Below are 25,949 nucleotides of genomic sequence, written 5' to 3'. Positions count from 1 at the left end.
TGATTTATTTCCATTTAAAGGTTAAGCTTATTTTGAGATATTAGAAATTAAAATAAGGAAAAAAACCCTCATTATTTAAAAACATATGCTTCTGTATGTGTTGAAATGGGATATTTTTCTTAACAGGTTTAAAACCAGGGCAGCGCAAAGTTTTGTTCACTTGCTTTAAGAGAAATGATAAACGTGAAGTAAAGGTTGCTCAGCTGGCTGGTTCTGTTGCTGAAATGTCAGCTTACCACCATGGGGAGGTGAGTATGAAGGATGGTAAAGTTATGAGGATTTTTAGCCTATATCAAATATTAGGTAAATGTTTGCTGTACCGCAGTTGCGAACATATTGACAGGAAGTCTACTAATCACAGATTTAAAGAAAACGAACCACACATTATGCAGTTTCAAAATATGCTTTCATTATTCTTTTGTGTCTTTGTGCACAGTGGTATCCAAACTAGTAATAATAGATAGCTAATTACCTTGGTAACTTCTGGATTCTCAAATCATAGGAACTATATGTGTATAAACACTTTATGTGTATATATAAACATATATGTATGTATATATATGAACAGTGTTTGTTTTAAATGAGAAATACAGCCTTTTAAGGTAAGAAGAAGAGGTTGTGTTCTTTGAAGACCTGGAACAAAGATTATTTCTACATCTGGTTTTGTTTGTATTTATCTGAAATGTTAGCAAGAGTTGCCATATTAAGTCCCTCTCCATCCCTTCTGCTCTCCCATTAAAAGCAATGAGTAGTGAGTGGTTTGTGCAGTAGTAAGTGCAGTTTATGCCCGTTTCACTCCTCCAGGGAAGTGCTTTAGAAAAAATGGGGAAGCCCAGGGGTTTTCATAAGCATAGGGTGTAAGGACACTTAAATTAGGGAGGCAATGTGGCTGTGGAAGAGGAAGCATTATATTTTGCTAGTAGATCTTGTAACTGGAATTCAGCATTCCTTTCTCAGTGAGATTACTTTTTTGAAATTGAATTCAGGTTAGACACACAATTTTGGGGCATTAAAAATGTATTTTATTGGCTGATGAGGAAAGACTATTTCTTCTTACATTTCTTACTATGAATAGTTTTTTTGGTTTTGTTTTTTTTTTCTTGCAGCAAGCATTAATGATGACTATTGTCAACTTGGCTCAGAACTTTGTTGGAAGTAACAATGTTAATCTGCTACAACCTATTGGTCAGTTTGGTACCAGGCTTCATGGTGGAAAGGATGCTGCCAGCCCTCGCTATATTTTCACCATGTTAAGGTAAACACAAATATGAAGCTAAACACATGCTTTTAAAACGCCTTGTTATGAAACTAATCCTTTCACAACACTACAGGGTTTTTTTTTGTCTGAGATGTGGGAGGATTGGAATATTTAATGTCAGCTCAAATTCTGCTTTACATCATCTATAAATGTGGTTTTGCACATTGGTATTTTTTTTTCCCATGCATTAGAAGTGCTGTGAGAATTGTAGCTTTTAAGGAATTAAACTTCAATTCACAAGGCTGAAGACTGAAAATGCGGACCATGCAGATTAGTTGCTGATCTTAAACTGGGACTTTTTGCAGAAGTAGCTTTCAGTTTCTCTAGGTATTGTGAAATCAATTTTGCAATAGAAAGTGTATTGCTACCTGGTGATAATTCCTGCAACTCAGCATAGAGTTGAAAGTCTTTTCCTTTAGGATGAATTTCTTTATATTCAGTTGAAATATGCATACATAATTAATAATGAAGTCATTATTTAATAATGCTGATTTTTTCACAGCTAGTACCTTGAAATTCATTTGGTATGCATAGAATCATAGAATAGTTAGGGTTGGAAAGGACCTTAAGGTCATCTAGTTCCAACACCCCTGCCATGGGCAGGGACACCTCACACTAAACCATGTCACCCAAGAATCTGTCCAGCCTGGCCTTGAACACTGCCAAGGATGGAGAATTCACAGCTTCCCTGAGCAACCCATTCCAGTGCCTCACCACCCTTACAGTAAAGAATTTCTTCCTTATATCCAATCTAAACTTCCCCTGTTTAAGTTTTAACCCGTTACCCCTTGTCCTATCACTACAGTCCCTAATGAAGAGTACCTCTCCAGCATCCCTATAGGCCTCCTTCAGATACTGGAAGGCTGCTATGAGGTCTCCACGCAGCCTTCTCTTCTCCAGGCTGAACAGCCCCAACTTTCTCAGCCTGTCTTCATACAGGAGGTGCTCCAGTCCCCTGATCATCCTCGTGGCCCTCCTCTGGACTTGTTCCAACAGTTCCATGTCCTTTTTATGTTGAGGACACCAGAAGTGCACACAATACTCCAGGTGAGGTCTCACAAGAGCAGAGTAGAGGGGCAGGATCACCTCCTTTGACCTGCTGGTCACGCTTCTCTTGATGCAGCCCAGAATATGGTTTGTTTCTGGTCTGTGAGTGCACACTGAAGCTGGCTCATGTTCATTTTCTCATCGACCAGCACCCCCAAGTCCTTCTCCACAGGGCTGCTCTGAATCCCTTCTCTGCCCAGCCTGTAGCTGTGCCTGGATTGCTCCGACCCAGGTGTAGGACCTTGCACTTGGCATGCTTAAACTTCATCAGGTTGGCATCAGCCCACCTCACAAGCGTGTCAAGGTCCCTCTGGATGGCATTCCTTCCCTCCAGGGTATCAACCGAACCACACAGCTTGGTGTCATCGGCAAACTTGCTGAGGGTGCACTCAATCCCACTGTCCATGTCAGTGACAAAGATGTTGAACAAGACCGGTCCCAACACTGATCCCTGAGGGATACCACTCATTATTGGTCTCCAGCCATTGACCACAACTCTTTGTGTGCAGCCATCCAGCCAGTTCTTTATCCACCGAGTGGTCCATCCATCAAATTGATGTCTCTCCAATTTAGAGACAAGGATGTCGTGTGGGACAGTGTCGAACACTTTGCACAAGTCCAGGTAGATGACATCAACTGCTCTACCCCTGTCCATCAGTTCTGTAGCCCCATCATAGAAGGCCACCAAATTGGTCGGGCAGGATTTCCCCTTAGTGAAGCCATGCTGGCTGTCACCAAGCACCTTGTTGTTTTTCCATGTGCCTTAACATGCAGAGTGTTAAAATGTGTTCCTTAATTTATGACATGCTGTAATTTATGTTACTTCTTTTACTTCCTAATTTCAGTGTGGTATTTTGCCTAAAATTCCTTGTAGTTTCTTCTTTTCCTCTAATATCAAACTTTATACCAATACCTAAGGTTTTATTTCCTTTCTCATAAATGTGCTTTCTGCAGCAGCCTAGTTTTGTACATTTTCCTTTTTGTATGAAGTGCTGGAAATTGTATTCACCCAGGACAATGTTCTAGATAAGCAAAAGGAGTCACCTGTAAAAGTGATATAATATTTTCAGAGACTTCTAGTCCTACAATTAAGCAACAAAGTTATGCAACTACTTGCCTGTTGTGTTTCTTTAATACTGGGTGGCCTACTGTCACACTGAACTGTGTGTTCTGAATGCCTCAAACAATGCTATTTTGTAGATGTTAAATGTCATCAGTTACTAGTGTATCATGTACATGTGTTATTGTGAAGGAAACGAACATCATCGGTTATGAAGACGCTCTTCCATTGGGTAAAAGCTTCCTTTTTTCAGGAGGTATGTTCGCTGTATTTTCAGCTTCAGAATGTCAAAGAGAAAGGAAGACATGATAAAAATCTACAAATAGATCATATCTGGACCCATGGACTGTTATGTTCTTTACTTGCATTTATGTACTTACTGGACTCCAGATAGATTTTTTTTTTTTTTTTATTTTATTTTTTTAAAGCCCTTTAGCAAGGCTGCTTTTTCCATCAGTGGATGACAACTTGCTTAAATTCCTTTATGATGACAACCAACGCGTAGAGCCTGAGTGGTATATTCCCATCATTCCAATGGTTTTAGTAAACGGAGCTGAAGGAATTGGTACCGGATGGGCATGCAAACTTCCAAACTATGATACCAGAGAGATTGTAAACAACGTCAGACGAATGCTGGATGGCTTAGATCCCCACCCAATGGTAAAAATAATAGCATTTGCTAGTATTTTATGTGTTTGCTAAATAAATCTTATTTTGTACTTAAAAAATATCATGCTAGAAATGCTTGATTATTGGAATGTCTGGGTTGGATTGTCTCAGTAATTTTGTGTAGGAGCTTTACTTGACTGTTGGGATGAGGCTGGGGAAATTCACCTTGAAGCAAAAACATTGCAATTTGGTTTTTTGCAAGGATTTTTTTTCTCTAGTCTGCTGACTGTAAGCTTTCACAGTTGCAAGTCTTACAGGGTAGTTATAACATGGTAGTAGAGTAACAGTTTGTACCACTCTTTCCTCTTTGAAGGTACTACTATTTCAGCTAAGCTTAATATTTCCTCTGTCTTGTCTGAATTGTACTCTTTTATATATCTGTAAGCACAGGAGAAGATATATTGTCACACTTCAAGAAAATCAGCAGCTTCTGAACTGAATTTAGCTTCTGTTCCTTTATTTAAAATTTTATAAGAAGTCTCAGAAGTGGTGTGAAAAAAATTGGGCAGGAAGAATACCTGGGTGAACCCAGAATATCTGTAACCAACAGATGAAATACAGATAATGTTACCTTTACTTCACAACTGATGGATGATGCTACTTTGCTGTGTTTACTAGATCATAGAAGCAGAAACATCTCTACTTACATCACAGGTCACTTAGTGTGCAGTATCAATTTTCCTGACATAGTGAATTTCCTTTTGCAAATTCTTGGGAATGATGAGTTACATTTTAATTAATGCAATCCATGCCCTTCCTTTAGGACTCCTAGGCCTTCTCTGTAGTCTCACAGTCAATTGAAGCTTCACTTGGTTGAAAGAGGCAATTCTGCCTCCATCTAGCTCCTTTCTGTATGCTGGTATGTGTTTGTGGCTGCATGGTAAGCTGGATAAAGGAATCAATTCAGATAAAAAACATTCCTCACTGTTGGTTACTTTTAAACTGGATGGGTTCCACTATCTTTGTCAGACAGCACAAGGATGACTCATAGAATCATAGAATGAAAAAATAATTAGGGGAGGTAGCACCACTTCTGTAAAGTTACTGTGAGACTGGGGTGTTAATCTGCTTTCTGTCATGCTTTACCTGCACTTGCAGTTTTCTTTGGGGGGGGGGGTCAACAGAGTCAAACAAAAACAACCTTCCCTTCCCCCCCAAAACCAACAAAACAACCAAAAAACCAAACAAAACTCACAACCCACCACATCACTGGGTTCAGCTGCATCTTCTTAATCATCTGTCTCCTCTGTAGATGCTGAGGTGTTAAGGTACTTTCTCCTGTCACTTGCATTCTGTTTTTTCTGTAGTATTTTTCCTATGACTTAAGATTTTCCCAGTATGAGAGACTGGTTGATGGATTAGTGCAATATAAAGTGGTAGGTGTGTGGTAAACAAATATTTGTCCCATGTTTTATTATAAAGATAATTACAACTTTCTTGCTTTTTGCAATTTCAGCTTCCAAACTACAAAAACTTCAAAGGAACCATTCAGGAACTTGGTCAAAACCAGTATGTAGTCAGTGGTGAAATATTTGTGGTGGACAGGAACACAGTAGAAATTACAGAGCTTCCTGTAAGGACGTGGACCCAGGTAGGCAACGCTGAAGCAGAGTTACATAAAGACCAAAACTAACAAAAAGCTTATTAAATTATTTAATCCTATATCCAGATAAACTTCTAAACTTCTGATGATTGTACATACATGGAAGTGATCATGATCTCATTCTTTTGTGTGCCTTTGTAGAAGCAGGTTTTCTGCTTGTGCCACCTACTGTTCATACTACAGAGAATATTTGCTTCTCCTGCTGAATTAATATTTAATCCCCTTTTGACTAGTCTTTTCTTTCCTCATTAGGTGCCTCTTATGTCTCCACTAGTCTTGGCCCACATTTTGCATGTTATTATGGTTCTGTAAATTATAACTGGTACAGATGTAATGTAGAAAGCTTTGATCTTATGTTATTCAGTTGGTTTAAGGATTTAGGGATTTTAAGAAGCGCTTCTGTTTTTTTGCTACCCTGTTTTTAATAGGTGTACAAAGAACAGGTTCTAGAACCTATGTTGAATGGGACTGAAAAAACTCCAGCATTAATTTCTGACTATAAGGAATACCACACTGATACAACTGTGAAATTTGTTGTGAAGATGACGGAAGAAAAACTTGCACAGGCAGAAGCTGCTGGATTGCACAAAGTCTTTAAGCTTCAAACAAGCCTTACTTGTAATTCTATGGTAACTTTTACATGTTTGGCTATCAGAATCCTTACCGTTGCTTGCTGTGAACTCAAATGTTTTTGTAGTGTATTTTGATGCTTGGTATTGATCACTATATTGTGTATTTGAAATTGTTTGAATAGTAGAAAATTGTGATGATATACAGGCATGACAAATATTAAGTCAATATGAATCAGCAAATCTGTTTTAGCTGAGGTGAATTCTTCAAACCAAATTAGACAGGCTAAGGGTGCCTTAGGGTGGTTAGTTTCCTGTAACTGAAAATTTCCTGTGCAGCTAACCAAAAATGGTTCAAGTAAATCATACAAATAACTTTCTGCCATATTATAATTAGATTTGAGTTTTAAACTTGAGATATTTTTAAAATTACACTTTATGCAAGACTGTTACACCTCTAATAGGAGCTAAACGATCCAATGTTTCACCAACATATAAATCCCATTTTAGATTGTAAGGTATAGAAAACATTACCCTTACACCACTGAAGACATAATAGTGATGTAAGTTACTCATATGGTTTATTCGACTTATAGTACCATGTCTGTTTCTTATGAGAGGGATTTGAATAGTAAGGTAATTTCTGCCAGAATATTTCCAAACAATCTGTTTTTATAAAGACTGGTGAAAAATAAAAAAGGCTACTTTCAGGTATTATCACAAAGCATAAATACAATTACTGTTGTTACTGTTGTATAAATCAAAAGCTACAGGAAAATGGGTTAAAAATAAATTAAAGACCATAGTCCATAGAATTGGAAGAGGAAAAGGTCCTTGCTCAATCTACAATGTGTAGACCATGCTTGAAAAGTGTATCTTCCAAATTAAGGTAATAGTATTTCTCCTAGGTTTAAAAAGCCACATGAACTACTGTAAGACCCTGTCTTCAAGTTAATGTTTAACACATTAAAATGTTTTGCAGCTTAATCCTGCATTTTCTGCCTACTGAAATAAATAGTAAGGGATGCTTTCTGTGTATGTCTAGGAAATAATCTGCACTAGTGTAAGCATCTTAAAAAGTTATGTGAGCTAGTCACTGTTCACCCAATGCCCAAATAGATACTTTAGATAGATGAATTGCCCTCTGGAGGGGCTTATTTCTTCCATTTAACTATAGAGGGCACCTAGTGTGACTAGTTCACCTATTAATGTCTAAACTGGAGATGTCAGAAGTCAGGCAGGATTGATTTCACCTATAATATAAAAATGTCTTACTTTGAGCTTGAACTTGAAGGATGGCAGTTTTCAGACCTGAAAAGTGGCAAAGTTTTCAGCTGAACTGGACAATTATTAAAGATGCTTTTCAACTGTTATGTTAAATGGTTGTGAATCATTAGGTGCTACTGAACTCATGCTTTAATATTTAGATAAAATTAATTATTCAGCTGAATTCAGGTATATTTCTCTGCATAGCTGTCTTCATGTTTGAACATGTTACCATAATGCTCATCTTAAATCTATTTGTGAATAAAAATCTATTCATTTGTGTGCTATGTAGTTCCATAGTAAGTTTTGAGTTCACAGTCTTCAAAACACTGCTTTTTGTATGGTGCATATATATGTGTGATAGAAATAAACTTGTACACAAAGGTTTACAAGGTTTAAGTTTTTCAGTCTCAAGCAGTATACCTTGTATTTTATAGGTGCTATTTGATCATATGGGATGCCTAAAGAAGTATGAAACTGTGCAGGACATCTTGAAGGAGTTCTTTGATTTGCGATTACATTATTATAGTTTACGCAAGGAATGGCTTGTTGGAATGTTGGGTGCGGAATCTACGAAGCTTAACAATCAAGCTCGTTTTGTTCTAGAGAAGATACAAGGAAAAATTACAATAGGTGAGTAAATATAAGTTAGAATTATCAGTGGTGGGGGAAAATCTGGAAATGATTTAAATGTAGTAGAATGTACTTGCATGTAAGGCATTTATTTTCATGACACTGATCCTTTGTTCTTTTCCTTTCTGACCTGGTTTGTGTGTGTGTGTGTGTGTGTGTGTGTTGTAGAAAACAGATCAAAAAGAGATTTGATTCAGATGTTGGTCCAGAGAGGTTATGAATCTGATCCAGTAAAAGCCTGGAAAGAAGCACAGGAAAAGGTAATAATCTGAAATCTCTGAACTATTTGGTGCTGCTGATGTTATAAAAGGTATTAATTTATTCAGATGTTCGTTTCTGCTAGTCTAACTTAAGTTATAACACACACAACACCATAAAAAAATTAATCATTACTCCTTATGGGCTTCCATTTAAAAAAAATACATTAAACTTGTACAAAACTACTGTCATATAATGTTGGTATTGTATATAGATAGTTCTTATAAAAAAAACCTAGATAATAGAAGTCTGCAAAGGAGAATACAGAGGATTTGCTTTATGAATGTACCCAAATCAAAACTGGCAACTTGATTTCTGACTGGTTGATAATTAAAATGCTGTGTCAGTTACCCTACATGTATAACTGATTTTCCCCTTATTATTTGTTAAATGATTGCAAAAGGCAATTGTTTTATATATAACTTATTCATGTTGCATTACAGAAAACTGATATTTTAAAGCTATGCATTGGGAACTTATTTTAATAAATTTCACCTTGACCTATATTTATTTCTTCTTTTATTATAAAACAGGAGGGGGTTTTATTGTTCCAAAAGAGATATGTAATGTTTAATTTCGTGCTTTACTAAGGGAATATGAAACTACTTTGAAAAGCAACTTCGTATCTTCAGATTTGTCAGACACCCTTTTCCTGTGCCATTGCCACTGCTTTTGCTATTCATTTTCATTTCTCATTTGATTTGCTTTACCTTTATTTTTTACTACTTTATTTTAATTTCATGAACTGTGTCATATTTTATAACAAAACTATTATGAGAAATTTTGATCTATTTCCAAACCACAGTTTGTACATTCAGGGCTTCGATAGCAGTTTTTATCTAAAAGCCTTGCTCATTTCTGAAGGAACAGATATAAAACAACAGATAAAAAATAACCCAAGGGCAAAGGTCTCAACCCTGTGAGATAGCTAGGATTGTACCAATATTTGGAGCTAATAGCATACAAGGCATATGGTTTAGATTTGTTTTCTTAAATTATTAAATAATCCAATTACAGCAGGTCACAGAAACATAACCTTAACCTTTCCAAAAGGCTATCAAATCTATAAGGATGCTTCTATATGATGGTGGTTTGGAGCAGCATTACAGTTTATGCATAGAGCTGAGATTATTGGTACTTGTAACTGTGAATATTTCACTTTAGGCAGCAGAAGAAGAGGACCCGCAGAACCCAAATGATGATGCTTCTTCTGCTTCTGGCTCAACTTCTGGCCCAGACTTTAACTATATCTTAAACATGTCTTTGTGGTCACTCACAAAAGAGAAAGTAGAAGAGTTAATTAAGCAGAGAGATTCAAAGGTTGGTACAATATAGAAGACTTGTTCTGGAATGATATAACTGATGTGCCAAATTGTGAATGTTCAGTTTCTATAGCATTTACTTTAGTTGTAACTTACTTTCTAATGATATATCCATGTTTTAGGAGAGAGACCTAAATGACCTTAAAAGGAAATCTTCTTCAGATCTGTGGAAAGAAGATTTAGCAGCCTTTGTTGAAGAGCTTGAAGTATGATTTTTTACATATTTTTCTTAAAATATTAAATTCAGATTAGCTTAGTTAAAAGCATTATCTAATTAAAGTATTAAAATTTAAGAAAAAATCCCGCAACCACCCACATCTTGGATTAGAAGCAGATAGACCTCCAAATAGGAAGTCAATATTGGTTTGTGTTCCTTGTTGTGTTTCTTGGGGATTGTCTCTAACATCTATACAATTTAATGTTTTTTCCAAGTCAGTGATGATGAAAGAAAAATTAGCAGGAGGAAATGTTTTCAGATGACACAAAAACCTGGGAGTAGTAACTGTTAATAGTAATAATTATAGTAGTTCTACAAGATGTAATTGGTTGTGAGGGACTAATTATTGTCAGATAGAAAGCTGTATTATGTATGAATGGAGTGTGTAGGCCATAAGTACCATATGAGGAGCTCTTACTTTGACTTGTTAGTAAATCTGGAGAGAGGTGAAGTCCTATTGGTGGGTACCTTGTGAGCCTCAGCTTTCAATGTTACCTGAAAAAGGATGACATAATCTTTTGAGGTGACACAGGATAACACAAATAAGATGTTTGTTCTATTTCTCTGTGTGTTTGTGGTACAGCTGCAATTGGAGGTGTTCTGTTCAGATGTCTGCATTTCAGCTATATGTTCATACTGTGAAAAAAAGCTGATTAAAGGGATGGGATATGTTCCTTAAAAATGACTTTAGAAGCTAGCTGCTTAAATTAAACACTGAAATAAATACTGAAAAGTTACATCAGTACCCAGACACATATGTGAGAAATAGAAACTTGATGAAAGATTTTCAGTCTAGCAGTGTCCAAAAGTTGCTATTTAATTAATCTTGAATGAAAGTGTAGTTTTTAACTGTAAAGGGTAATCAAGAATTTACCAAGATTAAGTGGTTGGTTTTCTGTTACTGGAAAGTGTAACAATTCAAATGAGAATTAAGTGAGGTCTTATGCTCCATGTCAGAAGGAGATGAAGCTTAAATAATGGCCATGTTCTACTTTGTCATTATTAAATGTTGTTCCCCCTACCCTGCCCCTCATTTTTTGTTAGAAAGTAGAAGCACAGGAAAGGGAGGATGTTTTGGCAGGCATGGTTGGCAAACCAATTAAAGGCAAAGTTGGTAAACCCAAAATGAAGAAACTTCAGTTGGAAGAGACCATGCCGTCACCATTTGGCAGAAGAATAGTTCCACAGATTACATCTGCCATGAAAGCTGATGCTAGTAGGAAACTGCTGAAAAAGAAAAAGGTAAGTGACAACTAGTGCTATTGTTAGATTATTTACTATGGAACTGCTATATTTTTCGACTCTGGCAGCATAAATACAAACTGCTAGACCTCATTAATGATGTATCCATACTGCTCTGCTGACCTAATGCATGAAAAAGTTAATACTGGATTTGTTTTACATTTGCGAGCCTCTTGTAACTCCTTATTGTTCAGGTGGTTTTACTGAGTCTTCTTCTTTCCAAGACAGTTCAGTAAATGTCAATACACTAGTCTACTTTCATTTATTATCTCCTACAAAACTATTCCAGCTCTATCTTGAAATACAAAGGTGTAATTTATTTCATTTTGAGCAACTTTTTTATATTTTCAGGGGGAAACTGATTCCTTGGCAATAAAAATGGAATTTGATGAAGACTTTGGTGGTGTGCCAGCTGACGGTGGTGGGGATGACTCACTGACTACATCAGCCACAGCAACTAAAACCCCTAAACCTAAGAGAGAGAAGAAGGAGCCTGGTAAGATTCTTACACAGCCTTTGTAACCATAGTTGTGTATACTAATTGGGCATTAAATGCATTTTTAACACATGGTGAGAAGGGAAATATACCACAATAGTCATTATTTCATCTGATTTTCTTCCCTGAAAAGATGTGTGGAAACACTTGAAAATCTGGTGAAATTTAAGCTCTTTTCTGGGGTGGGTGGATGTTACATTTCCTATGTTCAGTTTTTTGGGGGGGGTCTTAATCTTTGAATTTGTGAGTAGAAAAATAGATTATTTTGACATATTTAGACTAATTCTGTGCAAATGGAAATTTCTTGTTTGCATGCTGTCTGATGTTGAAAGATGTGGCACTCGCCTTCAGTCTGAGTAATAATAGAGATTGTAAAATTCGATTAAATAAATATTTTCCTATTAACATATTCAGTCATTCTGACTTTTAAAAAGCTATACATGTTATGGTTTGGCAGACTAAACAATATTTATGTTAACTTTTCTTTTTGTTAGTAGCAATTTATTACTACTGTTTGAGATATGCATAGTAATGGCGGGGCAGCAAGAAAAAAGAAAGCTAAAGACAGAAGGGAAGGTTTAAGTAAAAAAAGGAATAAAAAGTGGTTATGCAAATATTCAGTGGATTTTCCAGCCTGAGTGGGTTAACTGAGTTAGGACTGAGTTGTCTACCTGCAGTTCAGATCTACCGTAGCCAGTGTTGAGCTAGAGCCAGTTAGCTCAGTTTGACCTTAACTTGCCCTGCAATTGACTGAGCGCATTTTTACCCACCCAATAGTATCTTCTGCTTCCCACATTAATTGGATTTTTCAGATCTTGATCATATTCCCTGAGCAATGGAAAACCCCAGCAACCCTTTTTTTTTTCAGAGGAGTTAAAACTTCAGATTAGAGATGTACATGCTTTTCAGTCACCAGATCAATTTGTTTGGCAGCAGCAGGTCAGGTTCTGCGTGAAATAATACAATTACCATGACATCCTCCTTCAGGAAGGAGAAGAAAATTTACAGCATTTAAAGGAGAGCTTTGAAAGATAAACATTTAGGCTAAATTTATTCTTCATAAATTAATAGAAAAGATAATAATATTTTTTTTACCCTGACTATAGTAAATGTTTTAACTTGTGGTAGGTACCAGGGTAAGAAGAACACCATCATCTACAAAGTCCAGTGCAAAAAAAGTGAAGAAACGAAACCCATGGTCAGATGATGAATCCAAATCTGAAAGTGAATTAGAAGAGAATGAGCCTGTTATTATTCCAAGAGACTCTCTGCTTAGGAGAGCTGCAGGTACCCAAGCTTTTGTGAATTGTGCATTGTGACTGAAAGTTTAAATTGCAAACCTGCATTTTCCTTTGGCCATATATACCCTTGCTTTAGGGCTTTTCCTCCTACAGATAGCTTGCATTATTTTTTCTTCACTGTATGGTTAGTGAAAAACCTCTTAATGTCAATATGAAAGGTTTTGTAACTTGGTCCAGAAGTCTTTTCTCTTATTCTAAACAATAGAACAGAAATTACTCAAAAAAACTAGTGAATTAGACAAGAAATAGACAAGATAATACCTTTACAAACAAACAAAAAAGTAATTATACTGTCAAGTAAGGTCCAAAAGCCCAAGTGATTATGAATATTTCTAAAAAAAAATTCTGAACAGTCCATGAAAAGTAAAAATACCAGAGACTGAAAGTTTGGAAAAATACACAAATATCTGACAGTTTAAGCAAAACACACAGATTTTTCTGGAAAATTGCCAATCAATTTTACAAGCATTTGATTAGGAAGAATGTTCTAATGATGAATTCCAGATAACTTCAATTGTAAGTGGAGGATTCTTATTCTTTAAAAGTACTTATACAGTGGTGTCTTCATAACCCCATTAGCTGAAGGTATTTGAGCAAGCCACAAGTGGTATTAGATGTTGGCTAACTTTAAATTACGTCCCTCTATTCTTCCAGGCTCAAAGAAATTTCTTTACCGCCAGTCTTTTCTCTTCTGCACTCTGAGGCAGGGACTGTTTAGTGACTCCCGCATTGATTTATGTATTAACATCAACAACTATTTTGAAATGTGTATATATGTGATTTTATTTCTCTAGCTGAGAGGCCCAAGTATACTTTTGACTTCTCAGAAGAAGAAGATGATGCCGATGATGATGATGATGCCAACAATAATAATGATTTGGATGAGCTTAAAGTAAAAGCCTCTCCAGTTACAAATGACAGAGAGGAGGAGTTTGTTCCCTCAGACAGCTTAGAGAAAGATGAATATGACTTCTCCCCAGCCAAATCAAAGCCATCTCCAGAGTAAGTACTGTAACTCAGCAGTGTTTCTTAACTAATAATCTTTTTGAATGCAGAAGTTTCTGAACAAAACTGAGGAACATCAAGCTGTTGTTCTTCTACATGTACCCTATAAAATAATATTTACACATTTCTGAGGAGGAATGAAAGCACGTGTTATCTCAGCCTTGCAACTGACCTATGTAGAGGCAAACATGACTTACCAAAGTATGGTACACTGCCAGTAATATCATCTGATAAATACGTTTTTTACAGTTGTCTGTTTTCCATCTTGTGCCAGTCTGGTATATAGCACTATTGAAAAAAAAAAAGGATTCTGTTAATTTTATATGCCTGAAGTTCATGACTGAATGGTGCTTTTAGGGGTTTGACTGCTGCAAGCGTATATAAAAATGCTAAAAATACTTTATAGTGCTAAATCAGCAATTTAATCTCATATGGATATTATCTACATACTTCAATATATAGTTAATGCAACTCACGTAATTTATTTTTCCTGTTCGGAAGTAGGAAAACATCTCAAGATAAGAAAAATCAAGATTTTGGGAACATCTTCTCTTTTCCATCTTACTCGCAGAAACGAGATGATGGTGAGCTTGTTTTCACTGATCTTATGGCAATATATTAGGGAGTTTATTTGGTATACACAAACATCACACAGTTGTTATAAAATAACAATGTCCAGATTTACAAAGGGGGAAGGGGAAGGAGGTTCTGATCCTTAGAGAAATAAAGCTTGTATCACAGGTGAGAAAGCTGTAGCCTAGCTTTAGTATCAGCAGCACTTTTTTGAGGTTGACTATAATTAGTATTCATGACTTAAAATATGCAGTGAATCAGTCTTACTCTAAATCTACTCTGGATTGTAGATACAACAAAATTGGATAGTGATGAAGAGGATTCTGCTCCTGTTTTCTCATCATCTTTTGCCCCCAAACAAACAGAGAAAATTACAAGTAAAACAGTAGCTGCTAAAAAGGGTACGTATAGGATTGTCCTGTAAGCCATCCATTTATTTGAAACTGATCTCCTCCCACCTTTGTGTTGTCTTTTCACATTTTCAAAGTGGGGACTGCATTCCTTTATTTTAAACTTGGTGAAATTCAGTGTAGGGTGTGAACTTTTTCCAGCTTCTTAATGATATCTGTTTCTTTCTGGCTAGCAGAGTGTCAAAAGTTAATACTTTCCACATATGGAGTTTAAGTCCAGCCTTTGATTAGTTTAACTAAAGGAAGGTTTTTACCCTCAGGGAATAAGTGAAACAAGATGACCTTGGGGTTGAAGGTAGTCTTCTGTAAGGGATCTAACGTACTTTCATAGGAAGGAGAGCAAGTGCAAAGAAGGAATCTCCAAGAAATATTTACATCCTAAGTAGGTGTCGTGGTTTAACCCCAGCCAGTAATTTTCTTGTTGCTCTGACTACTTAGGGCAATGTTGGTTTGTCACTTGTTGGTGCTACTTTTAAGAGAAAGACTTGCACTTGTTTCTAAATGTGTGCTAAAGCATATGCTAGACACCATTTTTACTGTGAAATGTAACGGTTTTTATTATCCAATAGTGGTTTTAAACAGGTTATAAAATAGAGTTCTTAGTAGATGATAGACTGGGGATTTTATTACTTTCAGATCTTTGCCTTTCTTCCTTTATGTCTTTCAGATAATTTTGGTTTTTCTTGCTGCTTTATCTTCTGTCCTCCAAAAGCATTTTTATGTAGTGCCATGGCCTTTGTTTTTTAAAACTTCTTTCAACCATTCTGCAGGTTAACTTAATGTATTCTTCCCCTAGTAGCAGTTAAGAAATCCATAGATATGTCCCCTCCCTGCTTTTTCTGAAGTTCGTTTTCACTGAGATAGATTGACAAAAAAGGATGTTACAGACTCAAACTCCTGCAGTGATTATGGGGGAAGTTGTCCTGCAGTTAAACTACCGTGAAGGCAAAAATGTCACAAACAGCAAGCCCTCTCGGTAAACACTGTAATGTATCCAAACATGTTTAAACTATCCAACCTGGAGAAATTGTGTTGCTGCTTTAGTTACTGGTAACCTGTTTTGTGCTCAGAAAGATTGAAAGTATTTAATCAAAACCACTGGAACTTACTTAATGCACTGATACACCTGAAAGTATGACAGAGAAAACCTGTTTATTCCACATAGTTTTAGCATAAAAGCTGAACTATGTTTTCCCCAATGCAGAAACAGCTCATCTTGTTTTAATCTGCCATTTATGCTGTAATTGAAGTATCTAATAGAATTTAATACTTCTAACCAATACGTGAATTTACCATATTTAATATCTGTATTCTAACAGCAAAACCAGATGTGCCCCCTAAACCTAAAAGAGCTCCCAAGGCCAAGAAGGTGGAAACTGTAAACTCTGACTCAGATTCAGAATTCGGAATTCCAAAGAAGACTGCAGCACCCAAAGGTAAGAGTTTTGGTGCTGTGCTGCTCAACACGCAAATCTGTGCTCTCTGTAGCACAGGTTCGTAGTAATTTTTATAAGGAAGCAGGACTAGTGTCTCCAAAGTTAGAACCACACTGATTTATTAGCCAATTTATCACTAGTAGATTACTGAGCTGTGTGCGTTCTCTGTGATAAATACAGTGCACTGACTTTTCCTGAAAAACAATGTGTGAACTTCTAATCTGACCTTCACTTTTGGAAATGTGCTTAATACCCCACCTCCCCCCCCTCTTTTTTTTTTTTTTTTGTTCATCAGTTCTACTGGATACTACTTATTTTCTTTGATCTTTTTACATGATAGTAAAATCTGGTAGTAATTTTAGTAGTGATTTCTGGCTTTTAAACCAAATTTTTGGTATCCCAGTTCTCAGCTGTCAGAGTCCTCAGAACACAGCACATCAAGCAGTGTAATCCAAGCAGTCTGTAAAGGATGTGTCAGTGCTGACAGTTGATCTTAACAGTAAATCTCCTAAATAGTAGAGGTGAATTAATGCTGTGTAGTCAGTACAGGTGAGTGAGGGCTTGTAGTACGTGAAAAGTCTGGAAGTCATTGATCTAATGAAGTCTGTCCCTGTCTTGAACCAACACTTGAATTGAAATGGTGACTCTAGAGAAAGTGCAAAAGATTCAAAAGTGAGAAAATAAGATACTGTATTTTGCTGCTGCTGTGAAGAAGGATGAATTGTAAAGGATGCTTGAACCTTAACATGTAGCAATGTTTAAGTGGTTTCACTAGGCTTTTTTTCAGTTGGCTTAAGTCTGGAGTTTTAGTTTTTAAAAAAGAAAAAGAAAACAAAGTTATATTGCGGTCTCTCACCTAGGTAAAGGTAGAGGGGCAAAGAAAAGGAAAGCATCTAGTTCAGAAAATGAAGGTGACTACAACCCTGGGAAGAAAACACCTAAGTCAACACCAAGCAAGGTCAGTTCCAGATATGCTCTTTTCGCCTTGTAAAGGGAACCTAATAGATTACTTTTATATAAAGGTACATGTTCTTACTGTATAGATTGCTAACATGAGATATGGGGATGAGGTTTGTTTAGAAATTACATGTTAGATAAGCTTTCCTTCAACTGTGAATATTAAAAGGGAAAAGGTACACAGCATCATAACTGATTTGTCATTTCTTTTCCAAAGAAATCCAAGAAGGCTGCTTTTGACCAGGATTCCGATGTGGAAATCTTTCAGTCAGGCTTTGCCTCTGAAACTGCCCCAAAGCCACGGACAGGCCGGGCTAGAAAAGAAGTGAAATATTTTGCAGAGTCGGATGAAGATGATGATTTTGATATGTTTAATTAAGTGCCCAAAGAGCACACAAATGTTTTCCAACAAATATCTTGTGTTGTCCTTTTGTCCCTTCTGTCGCAAACTTTTGTACATTTGACTTCTTTTATGTGATAATGTAATTGATGGTTTTTATTATTGTGTGTAGGCATTTTAACATTTGTTCTTACACCTACAAGTTTTATGCTCTTTTTTACTCATTGAAATGTCATGTATTTGTCTGACTGGCTTGTAGAGATGTTCTAGACAGCTGTGCTAAAGCACATTTTAATTGTCATGGTTGCAAACAGCAAACCTGCTTTTTGAAATGAAGTTTAAACATTAAAAAATGGAAAACTACTCTGTGTGTGTGTGTGTGTGTGTGTGTGTGTGTGTGTGTGTGTAACGTTTGCACTAGAGTGACTACTCCACAACTGGCTTTTTTTAAAATAAATATATTTTATTCTTTGCCAGGAGACTCCATGGAAAAAGGTAAACAGTATATGAACATAGAAAGCATTGTTAAACAATCTTAATGTACAAACAGAGCCAGTGAAAGTACATCACAGACTTGCTAGAATATATATAAAAAAAAAATCCACTAGTGCTTTAAATGAAACCTAAGAAACTGACACTTTAAATCTGTTAACCATTCTACCACAGTTTTCACTCTGCTTCATGGTGATTTAACAAGGCCAAGGCGGCAGATTCTCTCCTTATGTTCCTAGAAGTCCTAGCTGTACTTCCCTAGCATGTGGAAGGCTGGATAACCCAGCTAATTCCCAGCAGTCAAATCTTAACGGAAATACCTTAGACTCACCGATTCAGAAGCTGTAAATGAGTCTGCTGGTTATCATCCCATGAAGCTTCCCTAATGGCTTGTGGACAAGTAAACAAAAACATGGTAACACTAAAGACTGTTTGTGCCTTGGAGGCTATCATTAACTGCAGAAGTGTAGTAGTTAATGGTGTAGCTAGGTCACCAGCCAGGTAAGAAACCACTTCTTTGAATTTTAAAGTGACATTAACAGTAGAACAAATGACATCTGAATAACTGATCTGGCAGTTAATGCTGCTACTGCTGTCTTTTCTGCTAGTGCAGTGACTTTTTGTATACTTTTTACAAGGAAGGAGATGCAAACTGAGGGCATCAAAGCCAAGTTTTCATATTAAACTAAAACAGATGGTCCTTTAAACTTCCTTTCCTGGATGAGTACAGTAGTCCATTTCATCTGGTTGGTGTCTTGATCGTTTTGGGTATGAGAGACAAAGGGAAAGCACCAAACATCCAGTATGGAAAGTACAGCCATACATTTGTATCTACAAAGTCATCAGAAATGCAACCAGAATTTAACATTTGAGATCTGTCTTGTCACCATGCAGTCTTGAATGCTCAGAGGAGAAAACAGAAGCTTAACTTTTTTTTTTTTTTTTTTTTGCATGAAATGGCTGATTTGGAGTTTCAAAAGTTTTGCATTTTCTAGTTTTAAGAGTTTAAACAGCAAGGAGTATATATCGATACATATGAAAATTTCTTGGTCCTTGTTCAGTTTTCATCTATATATATACATATATAGATATATATTAAGTCCAGAAACTTAAGCAGCAGTAAAAATGTTTTTCTTGCTTTTCATCCCTGTACGTAAGGTATTAGGAATGTCTGAAGTAGCTGGAAAATGTCTTATTCCACCATAGGGGATTGACTGACACTGCTGTTATCCACTGAACTAGGTGAGATACTAGGACTGTGTTCTGCAGTATTTCCATTTGAGGTTGGTGTCAGTGGTTCGTGTCCTTCAGAGTTCTCCAACATTTCCTGAATGAGAGGTGGCATGGATCCAGGAATTTCCATTTTCAATGTAATGACACGTTCTGCACCTTGAAAGAGAAAACAAAAAGTCCTTCCCATTATAGTGTGATTCCTACAATTTCCTTTTGGTTAATATCATCAGTAGTCATTTCAGAATACGTTACTTGAACAGATTTGGTATCTCCTTCTATACTTCTTGCATACAAAATGATGTCAACGAACTACTTCCTTCATTACAAATAAGAAGGAGTTACATGAGTACTTTACTTAACAAATTCATTTAAAATTACAACACAGCAACTGATATTCCAATACAGGTAAACTGGATGAACTGATGCTTTTCATAGAGGAACCAAAATGATATTAAATTGCACTGAAAAATTAACTGTAATTACGTAGATGTCTTCTTATAAATTGGAATATACTTCATGATTTTAAATCCGTACTGGATCTAGAAAGACTAAATGACAAAAATTCCAAACATTCCGGCTGATTTATGTGAAATAGCCGAGGTGAATAGCTGTAAGAGAACTGCAGTGATGTAAAGCAGAACATTTCCTTCCCATATAGAAAGCTGAAGTAAGATTTAGAACTTAGCAAACCATTGTTTCATAGAAGGAACAAATTCAGGCAAAAGGATACTGGGCTTATGGAGCTGTCTTCTGTAGCTTTCAGACATCCTCTGTCGTGCCAATTAACCACACAAGTGCACAGAAATGCTGATCCTGTTTATGTCTGACTTAACTGTTCACTGTTTGGCCTTGTCAATTCTAACAAACACCAGCTATTTTTAGATGGAGATGGCGTTGCAGGTTAACGTGCGTAGGAATAAACAAAATTACTACATCAATCCTGACTACACAAACTGTGAGCCAACAACTAATGCCAGGTAAGAGGAAAAAACCCCAAACAACACAAAGCCACCCAATAGTGCCTGCTAAGGTGCGCTAAGGCTTCTTGAACATGACAGGCATACAGGGATGACTGTACAGAGAGGCAGACAAGTCACAGTTCACTCATGACATGTACATGACATCAACCCAGTGCTCTGAGGAAGCCCTGTGCTTTGTTAGCATGCAGAGACATATGGTGTGAGTGGCGGCCTATGTTTAAAAACTGTCCAGGAACGTGCCTGACATAGAGCAGTTGCCTCTAAGCAGTTCCCTCAGCAATTAGTAAATTACTACAACTATGGGAATCCTTAAATGCTGGATGGAAGAAAAGAACGTGAAAAGAAAGGTTGTTACTGAGAAATGCCTGGTCTGTAAAGTGGGAGGGTTCAGCTGCTGTGGCTGCTCTATACTGCTGCCTCTACTGCTTACAGCATTAGGCAACCCATATTCAGCAAGCCCTGACGTGGCAGCAGTAATGCTAATGCAACTTCAATACATACAGCATTTTGTTGCAAACAAATGATACAGCTGAAAGACTGTCAGTTAATAAACATAAAGAGACAGGAGTATTTTGGAACTGCATCTCAAGTAAAGTGAGGGCATATGCTAAAGATTCTACTCCACACTGAGACATGAATGTGCTTTACATATTTTCTGCTGGTGTCAAAAAGACTTCTTTTATCAGGACGACATCAGGAAATTTATAGCTATAAATCTCAGTGTTCAAATATCTAGCGTAACAAGTTGTGTAGGATTCCTGATCATCTTAAAATCTGAGTGATGGAATAGAAACCTGTGCTGTTTAAATGTGAAGGGAGGCAAGAAAAGCCAACAAAATTAAACAGAAAAGAGTCTGGATATATTCTCCTTATCTGTGCTGCTGCAGTGCACATGCAGGAGAGAGCAGCCATGGTGGTAACCCTGGACTGGAAGGGAGTGTTTATGTTCCTGCCTTAATTCATGAGCTTCAAAAATAATCTACAAAGGCAATGACCAACTTGACAAGCAAATGCTGATTAAAAAAGTCTCTCAAATAAGACTTCTGTTAGAAACAAAAGGACAAACTCTGTTATTGTAAAGAAATTATTGCAGAATTATGCTGAAAGCTTCTCTAAAATCCAGTCTATAGCTACATAGCTGCCTGTACATACAAGCTCATGTGCTTGCTTTATCAATCAAATCTGTAGCAGAGTAAACACAGTCAGAAAGAACTGCAGCAACCACTGTACCAAAGAACAGTAGCAGTTTAGATGCTCTGTAACCAGGCTGGTACATCTCTGATATAGCTCCTCTACAGTCCACTTCTACCATCAGAACAGCTGCCTGGCCTCCCCTCTGGGGCTGTACGCCTGGTGAGGGACAACATGCCAAACAGGGAACCCCTCGGATTAAATGAAAGCTTTAGAGAATTTATGTGACAGCGCTTAGACTGTGTGTGTGTGTTTCACATGATCAAGCAATCGCATGTGAGACTACACAAAGCGTTAAACTGAAATTGCTCCATGTGTAAGCAAGGTTAGTTTGGATCGGAGGTGCTGAATCTCTAAAATCCTGGATCAGATCTGTTCTAAACCTTCTGCATGTCAGACTACAGTCAGGGGAAATTTGGATGGACACATGCTCTCTGCTGTATGCAAACAGACTTCGGTTTTTGAAGGCCATTAGTACAGACAGCAAAGTACATGCTGACCCGCACCCCCCTGTAAACATTAAGAAAGGTTTCATTCAGGGCTTTATCTTGTCTTAAAATGACCAACAAAGAGTTCATGCTAATGATTTGCTAACCTGCTTACACCTAAACATCATTTTCACTCAAATTGCACCAAGAATGTAGCACTGTGTGCCTGAAGTATCACCAAAGTAAACACAGGGGTTATGTAAAGAGAAGAAGGGTCACGAGTACCTTTCCTAGATGTATTAAAAAAATAATAACCCAAGTCTCTAGGCCTGTTTCCTCTGACATGTAACACTGACACTATTGCTGAGTTATTGGGAGACACTGTACCTTTTGCACTGATGCTACGAAGATCTGTGATTTTCATTAAGATCTTTGGGAACATATGAGGCTTGTTGGGTCTTCTCTTTCGGATATAGATTTTCAGTGCTTCAAGCAATGGTTCCTGAAGCTTATCCACTTTCACTGGTTCTTCAAGGTCCTGGCGATCTGTAGAGAAGGACCATAGCACTTGTGTTATTTTAAATATTTATCTTTCTACAAACTCCAAGTCACAGAAGCTCCTCCATGTGCTTGAGTAGAACTCCACGAATTTCATCTCTTACTCCACCTATGACCCACACTCTGCAGTGAGTATTCCAGAGGAAGAGGATAAACCATGGCTTTCTAAAACTTAGATTCATTTTTCCTTGGAAAGGTGTGGACCACCTTGAGTGGTCCAGAATGTTTTGCTCTTGTACTGCCCTCTGCAAGGGGAAAACACCTTGCTGCAAATGATTTCTGTACAAGAAAGAGGGACATTTTACAGGGGCATGTAGTGACAGGACAAGGGGGAATGGCTTTAAACTGACAGGGGGGAGATTCAGATTAGACATTAGAAAAAGTTCTTCCCTGTGAGGGTGCTGAGGCCCTGGCTCAGGATGCCCAGAGAAGCTGTGGCTGCCCCATCCCTGGCAGTGCTCATGGCCAGGTTGAATGGGGCTTTGAGCAACCTGGTCTAGTGGAAGGTGTCCCTGCCCATGGCAGGGGGTTGGAACTACCTTTAGGCCCTTCCAACCCAAACTGTTCTATGATCCCATGATATTTCAGAATTAATTTTGTATGCATCACTGATAACCTACATAGGTACATAAAGAGATTGCAGCTAATTTAGGTCTTGGTTCAATATTAAACCGAAGTGAATTACCATCAGGTAACAGCAGATGGCAGTGCTAGCTTGAGTGACAGCAAACGTCACCCATAAACCAAGACACACCAGTCACCTGTTACCGGGCCCCATCAATGCTTTTGAGAAGGGTTATGGTTAGAGACACATAAAAACGAATGGTTTTCTACTAAAGGGCCACTGTCAACAAAGACTGACTCTGGTTTTCTTAGACATCCTCTAGTAGCACCCAGTTTGTATTTCACCAAAATGGACAACTAAACACAACTCTGGTGTGTTGCCAGGCCAGAGCTTGCAAAGGAGGAAGAGCATCTGAGGATCTGAGGCCTTGCTTTTTGTATTCTAAACTCATGGTTTTACCTGATTTTACTTGAAGAGGTCCCTTTCACACTGCCATCAGCCCACCCCAATCATGTCATCAGTGCCAGTATGAGTTTTGCACTATAATCTACTTTTGTCTAAAGAAACTTATCCCCAATGACTTCTGTGTCAGTGCAATTATACCCACATACATGCAATTGTAGTTGTAAGTAAAAGCTGCGTAACAAGCACTTTGCCGTAACAAAGGTCATTCATACAGTACCCATATACTGCTTACAGAAAAAAGCAGCAGGATGTAGCCTAAAGTCCTTCACCAGGCAAATAATAGGATCAGTTGCTTGACAGAATGATTTGATGCCTTTAAAAACATATAAATAATAAACCAAATAACTATCATCAGTGAAAAAAAAACTTCTAGTGTTAAGTGATTTATAAAATACATATAATATTACTACCTCTATACATTATGTAGATTTAGTAAAGGAAAGCAAAACAAGTAAAACATCAACAAAGTTATTATTGTGTCTGTCCTTACGAAATGCATCCCTGTTCACGCATACAATACCTCCGCAGATTAAGCAGATGGCACTAAGGAGACCCGTTTCTGTGTCATCCATTTCCAAAGGCAGGAGCTGGTTGGCAAACGTGAATACGAGATCAGTCAGTGGGCCAAATCCGGCATTGTGCATCTGAGTTCGGTTTAGGGTAAGGCCATCTGAAAAGGTCATGGTGTCTTGTTCTGGTGTGTATCTTGTGCAAATTCTAAGGATCTGTGGAAGGACAAGAAAAGAAGAAATCTGAAGAATTTAATCCAAGGAGATCTGTTGCATTTCCACGATGCGGCAAACAACCCACAGAACTGCAGTACATCACATCAAAACAACCCAAAATCAAACACCAGCTTGTTTAGTTCCAGTAGCACAAAAGCTTTCTGGTAAAACATAAATGCACTCGATTGATTATGGATGTTTTTTATAACAGAAATTTAAGAACAGGAATTTTCCTCATAGTTATGAAATATCCAGAACTTCCAAGCAATTCTCACCACTTTGGTCACCAACATTACCACAACATTCACATAAACGGCATGCCATATACACTGAGCTATACAATGTTATTGCACTGCTGATCTGATCCAGTAGGATCATGGAAGTGCCTCCCCTTTGAACATACACGTATCTCATTGATTTGGGGATCAATTCTGCATTGCAGTGCTTCTCTGCTTCTCTGGGCTGTGTCTTTGGAAAGGACGAAGTGTCTCTGCAATACCTTGTGTGAGTGTGGGCAGCTGTGAGCTGGTGAGAAACACCTAACTTCTGCTTGCTTTCTTGAGGGACAGCAAACAGGAGAACATCCCCTGTGAACACAACCCCGCAGTGAGTGCTCCATAGAGAGCAGTGCAAAGCCCTCCAGCTCCCTGGAAGCTGCAGTTACGGTCTCCATGAGCGCTGCTCCTCTTGCCAGCTTGGGAGCTTGCACCTAAACCTCCACACAGCAGCCTGAGGAGCTGGCTCAGCTTTTCTGCTCTGATGGTTGTTAGTTCTGTGTGCTGTAACCTCCTCACCAGCCCGTCGGCCTCCAGCTCAAGGCTCTGGTGCTTCCCCCATCCCTGGGCAGGGCGCACACCCTGTCTGCCTGGTACAGTGTCCCTTCCCATGGCCAACAGCATCATTCACTCCCATACAAGCCCAGGCAGTGGTGGTTTTGGCAAGTGCGCTTGAATGCCGACAGCCACCCAGCACTCACCCCAGATGAAAAAGCATTCGACAGGAGGACGGGGATTCACACCTCTAACTGGACATGGAGGAATGCAAACCACATGAATAAAACACCAAGGATGCTCTGCATTTTGTTAGCAAATGCCTCTGGGATAACTGAGTCAAGGGTGCTGTCACAGTGGAGGTGGCAGTGCAGACAGCCACAGCTGAGTTCAGAGCAAACCCAGGCTGTGTCCCATGACAGACTCTATGGTGGGGGCTCATTTGTACAGCTGCCATTAATGAACACTGCCTTAATGACCACATAAGAGATGTCCATCATGTTGACATAGTTCTGTTATATATATCAATGCTTAACATGTACACTAATCAGAGGTGGGAGAAGGCTTATCCCTAAAACAAAACCAAAACTTGCACAAGCCTCGCTGACCAGCTGAGCTGGCTGCAGCTTTATTTTTTCAGGCTTGACTGTATTCATTTCCCATGCAGCCATCCTACTTGGTTTTAAAGATTCGACACCAAAGATTTACACTAATGTAAGTGAGCACAGAGAGCATCTTCATTATTCCTATGGCTGCTGAGACTCCGGGACAGAGGCCCCAGTGCTTGGCAGCTGACAAGTCTGGGCTTGGTTCTCCCACTTTCATCACTGCCCGGCAACGGTGCTCCAAATAAGCAGAGAGGAGAATGGAGAGGACGTGG

General features: G+C 38.0%; 2 protein-coding genes across 12 annotated transcripts in view; one reads left to right on the top strand and one right to left on the bottom strand.

The window, feature by feature from the left end:
- The window catches only part of TOP2B (DNA topoisomerase II beta), a 60,524-nt gene extending 42,499 nt beyond the window's left edge, over positions 1-18,025 (top strand). The window contains exons 19-36 of one of the 2 annotated variants that reach the window (XM_061464955.1): positions 127-248; positions 1,107-1,255; positions 3,794-4,025; positions 5,491-5,625; positions 6,066-6,266; positions 7,910-8,105; positions 8,274-8,365; positions 9,528-9,683; positions 9,808-9,891; positions 10,947-11,144; positions 11,496-11,640; positions 12,769-12,927; positions 13,736-13,943; positions 14,445-14,530; positions 14,810-14,920; positions 16,249-16,365; positions 17,226-17,323; positions 17,540-18,025. In XM_061464955.1, the coding sequence (XP_061320939.1) occupies positions 127-248; positions 1,107-1,255; positions 3,794-4,025; positions 5,491-5,625; positions 6,066-6,266; positions 7,910-8,105; positions 8,274-8,365; positions 9,528-9,683; positions 9,808-9,891; positions 10,947-11,144; positions 11,496-11,640; positions 12,769-12,927; positions 13,736-13,943; positions 14,445-14,530; positions 14,810-14,920; positions 16,249-16,365; positions 17,226-17,323; positions 17,540-17,701 (2,651 nt within the window). In that variant the 3' untranslated portion in view covers positions 17,702-18,025. The remainder of the gene's footprint in view (positions 1-126; positions 249-1,106; positions 1,256-3,793; positions 4,026-5,490; positions 5,626-6,065; positions 6,267-7,909; positions 8,106-8,273; positions 8,366-9,527; positions 9,684-9,807; positions 9,892-10,946; positions 11,145-11,495; positions 11,641-12,768; positions 12,928-13,735; positions 13,944-14,444; positions 14,531-14,809; positions 14,921-16,248; positions 16,366-17,225; positions 17,324-17,539) is intronic. The other variant, XM_061464956.1, reaches the window with a different exon arrangement.
- Positions 18,026-18,104: 79 nt separating this feature from the next.
- Positions 18,105-25,949, bottom strand: part of RARB (retinoic acid receptor beta) — a 325,364-nt gene continuing 317,519 nt past the window's right edge. For all 10 annotated transcript variants that reach the window (XM_061464957.1, XM_061464961.1, XM_061464958.1 and 7 more), the window contains 3 exons: positions 24,095-24,299; positions 22,374-22,532; positions 18,105-19,543 (listed from right to left, as the gene is read on the bottom strand). In XM_061464957.1, coding sequence (XP_061320941.1) covers positions 19,347-19,543; positions 22,374-22,532; positions 24,095-24,299 — 561 coding nt within the window. In that variant the 3' untranslated portion in view covers positions 18,105-19,346. The remainder of the gene's footprint in view (positions 19,544-22,373; positions 22,533-24,094; positions 24,300-25,949) is intronic.

This window comes from Pezoporus flaviventris, unplaced genomic scaffold (genome assembly GCF_033815535.1).
Source record: "Pezoporus flaviventris isolate CSIRO_AGI_PZ_B2104156 unplaced genomic scaffold, CSIRO_AGI_Pfla_v1 ptg000037l, whole genome shotgun sequence".
NCBI classification, from domain to species: Eukaryota; Metazoa; Chordata; class Aves; order Psittaciformes; family Psittacidae; genus Pezoporus; species Pezoporus flaviventris.
This window is presented reverse-complemented; position numbering and strand designations above follow the sequence as displayed.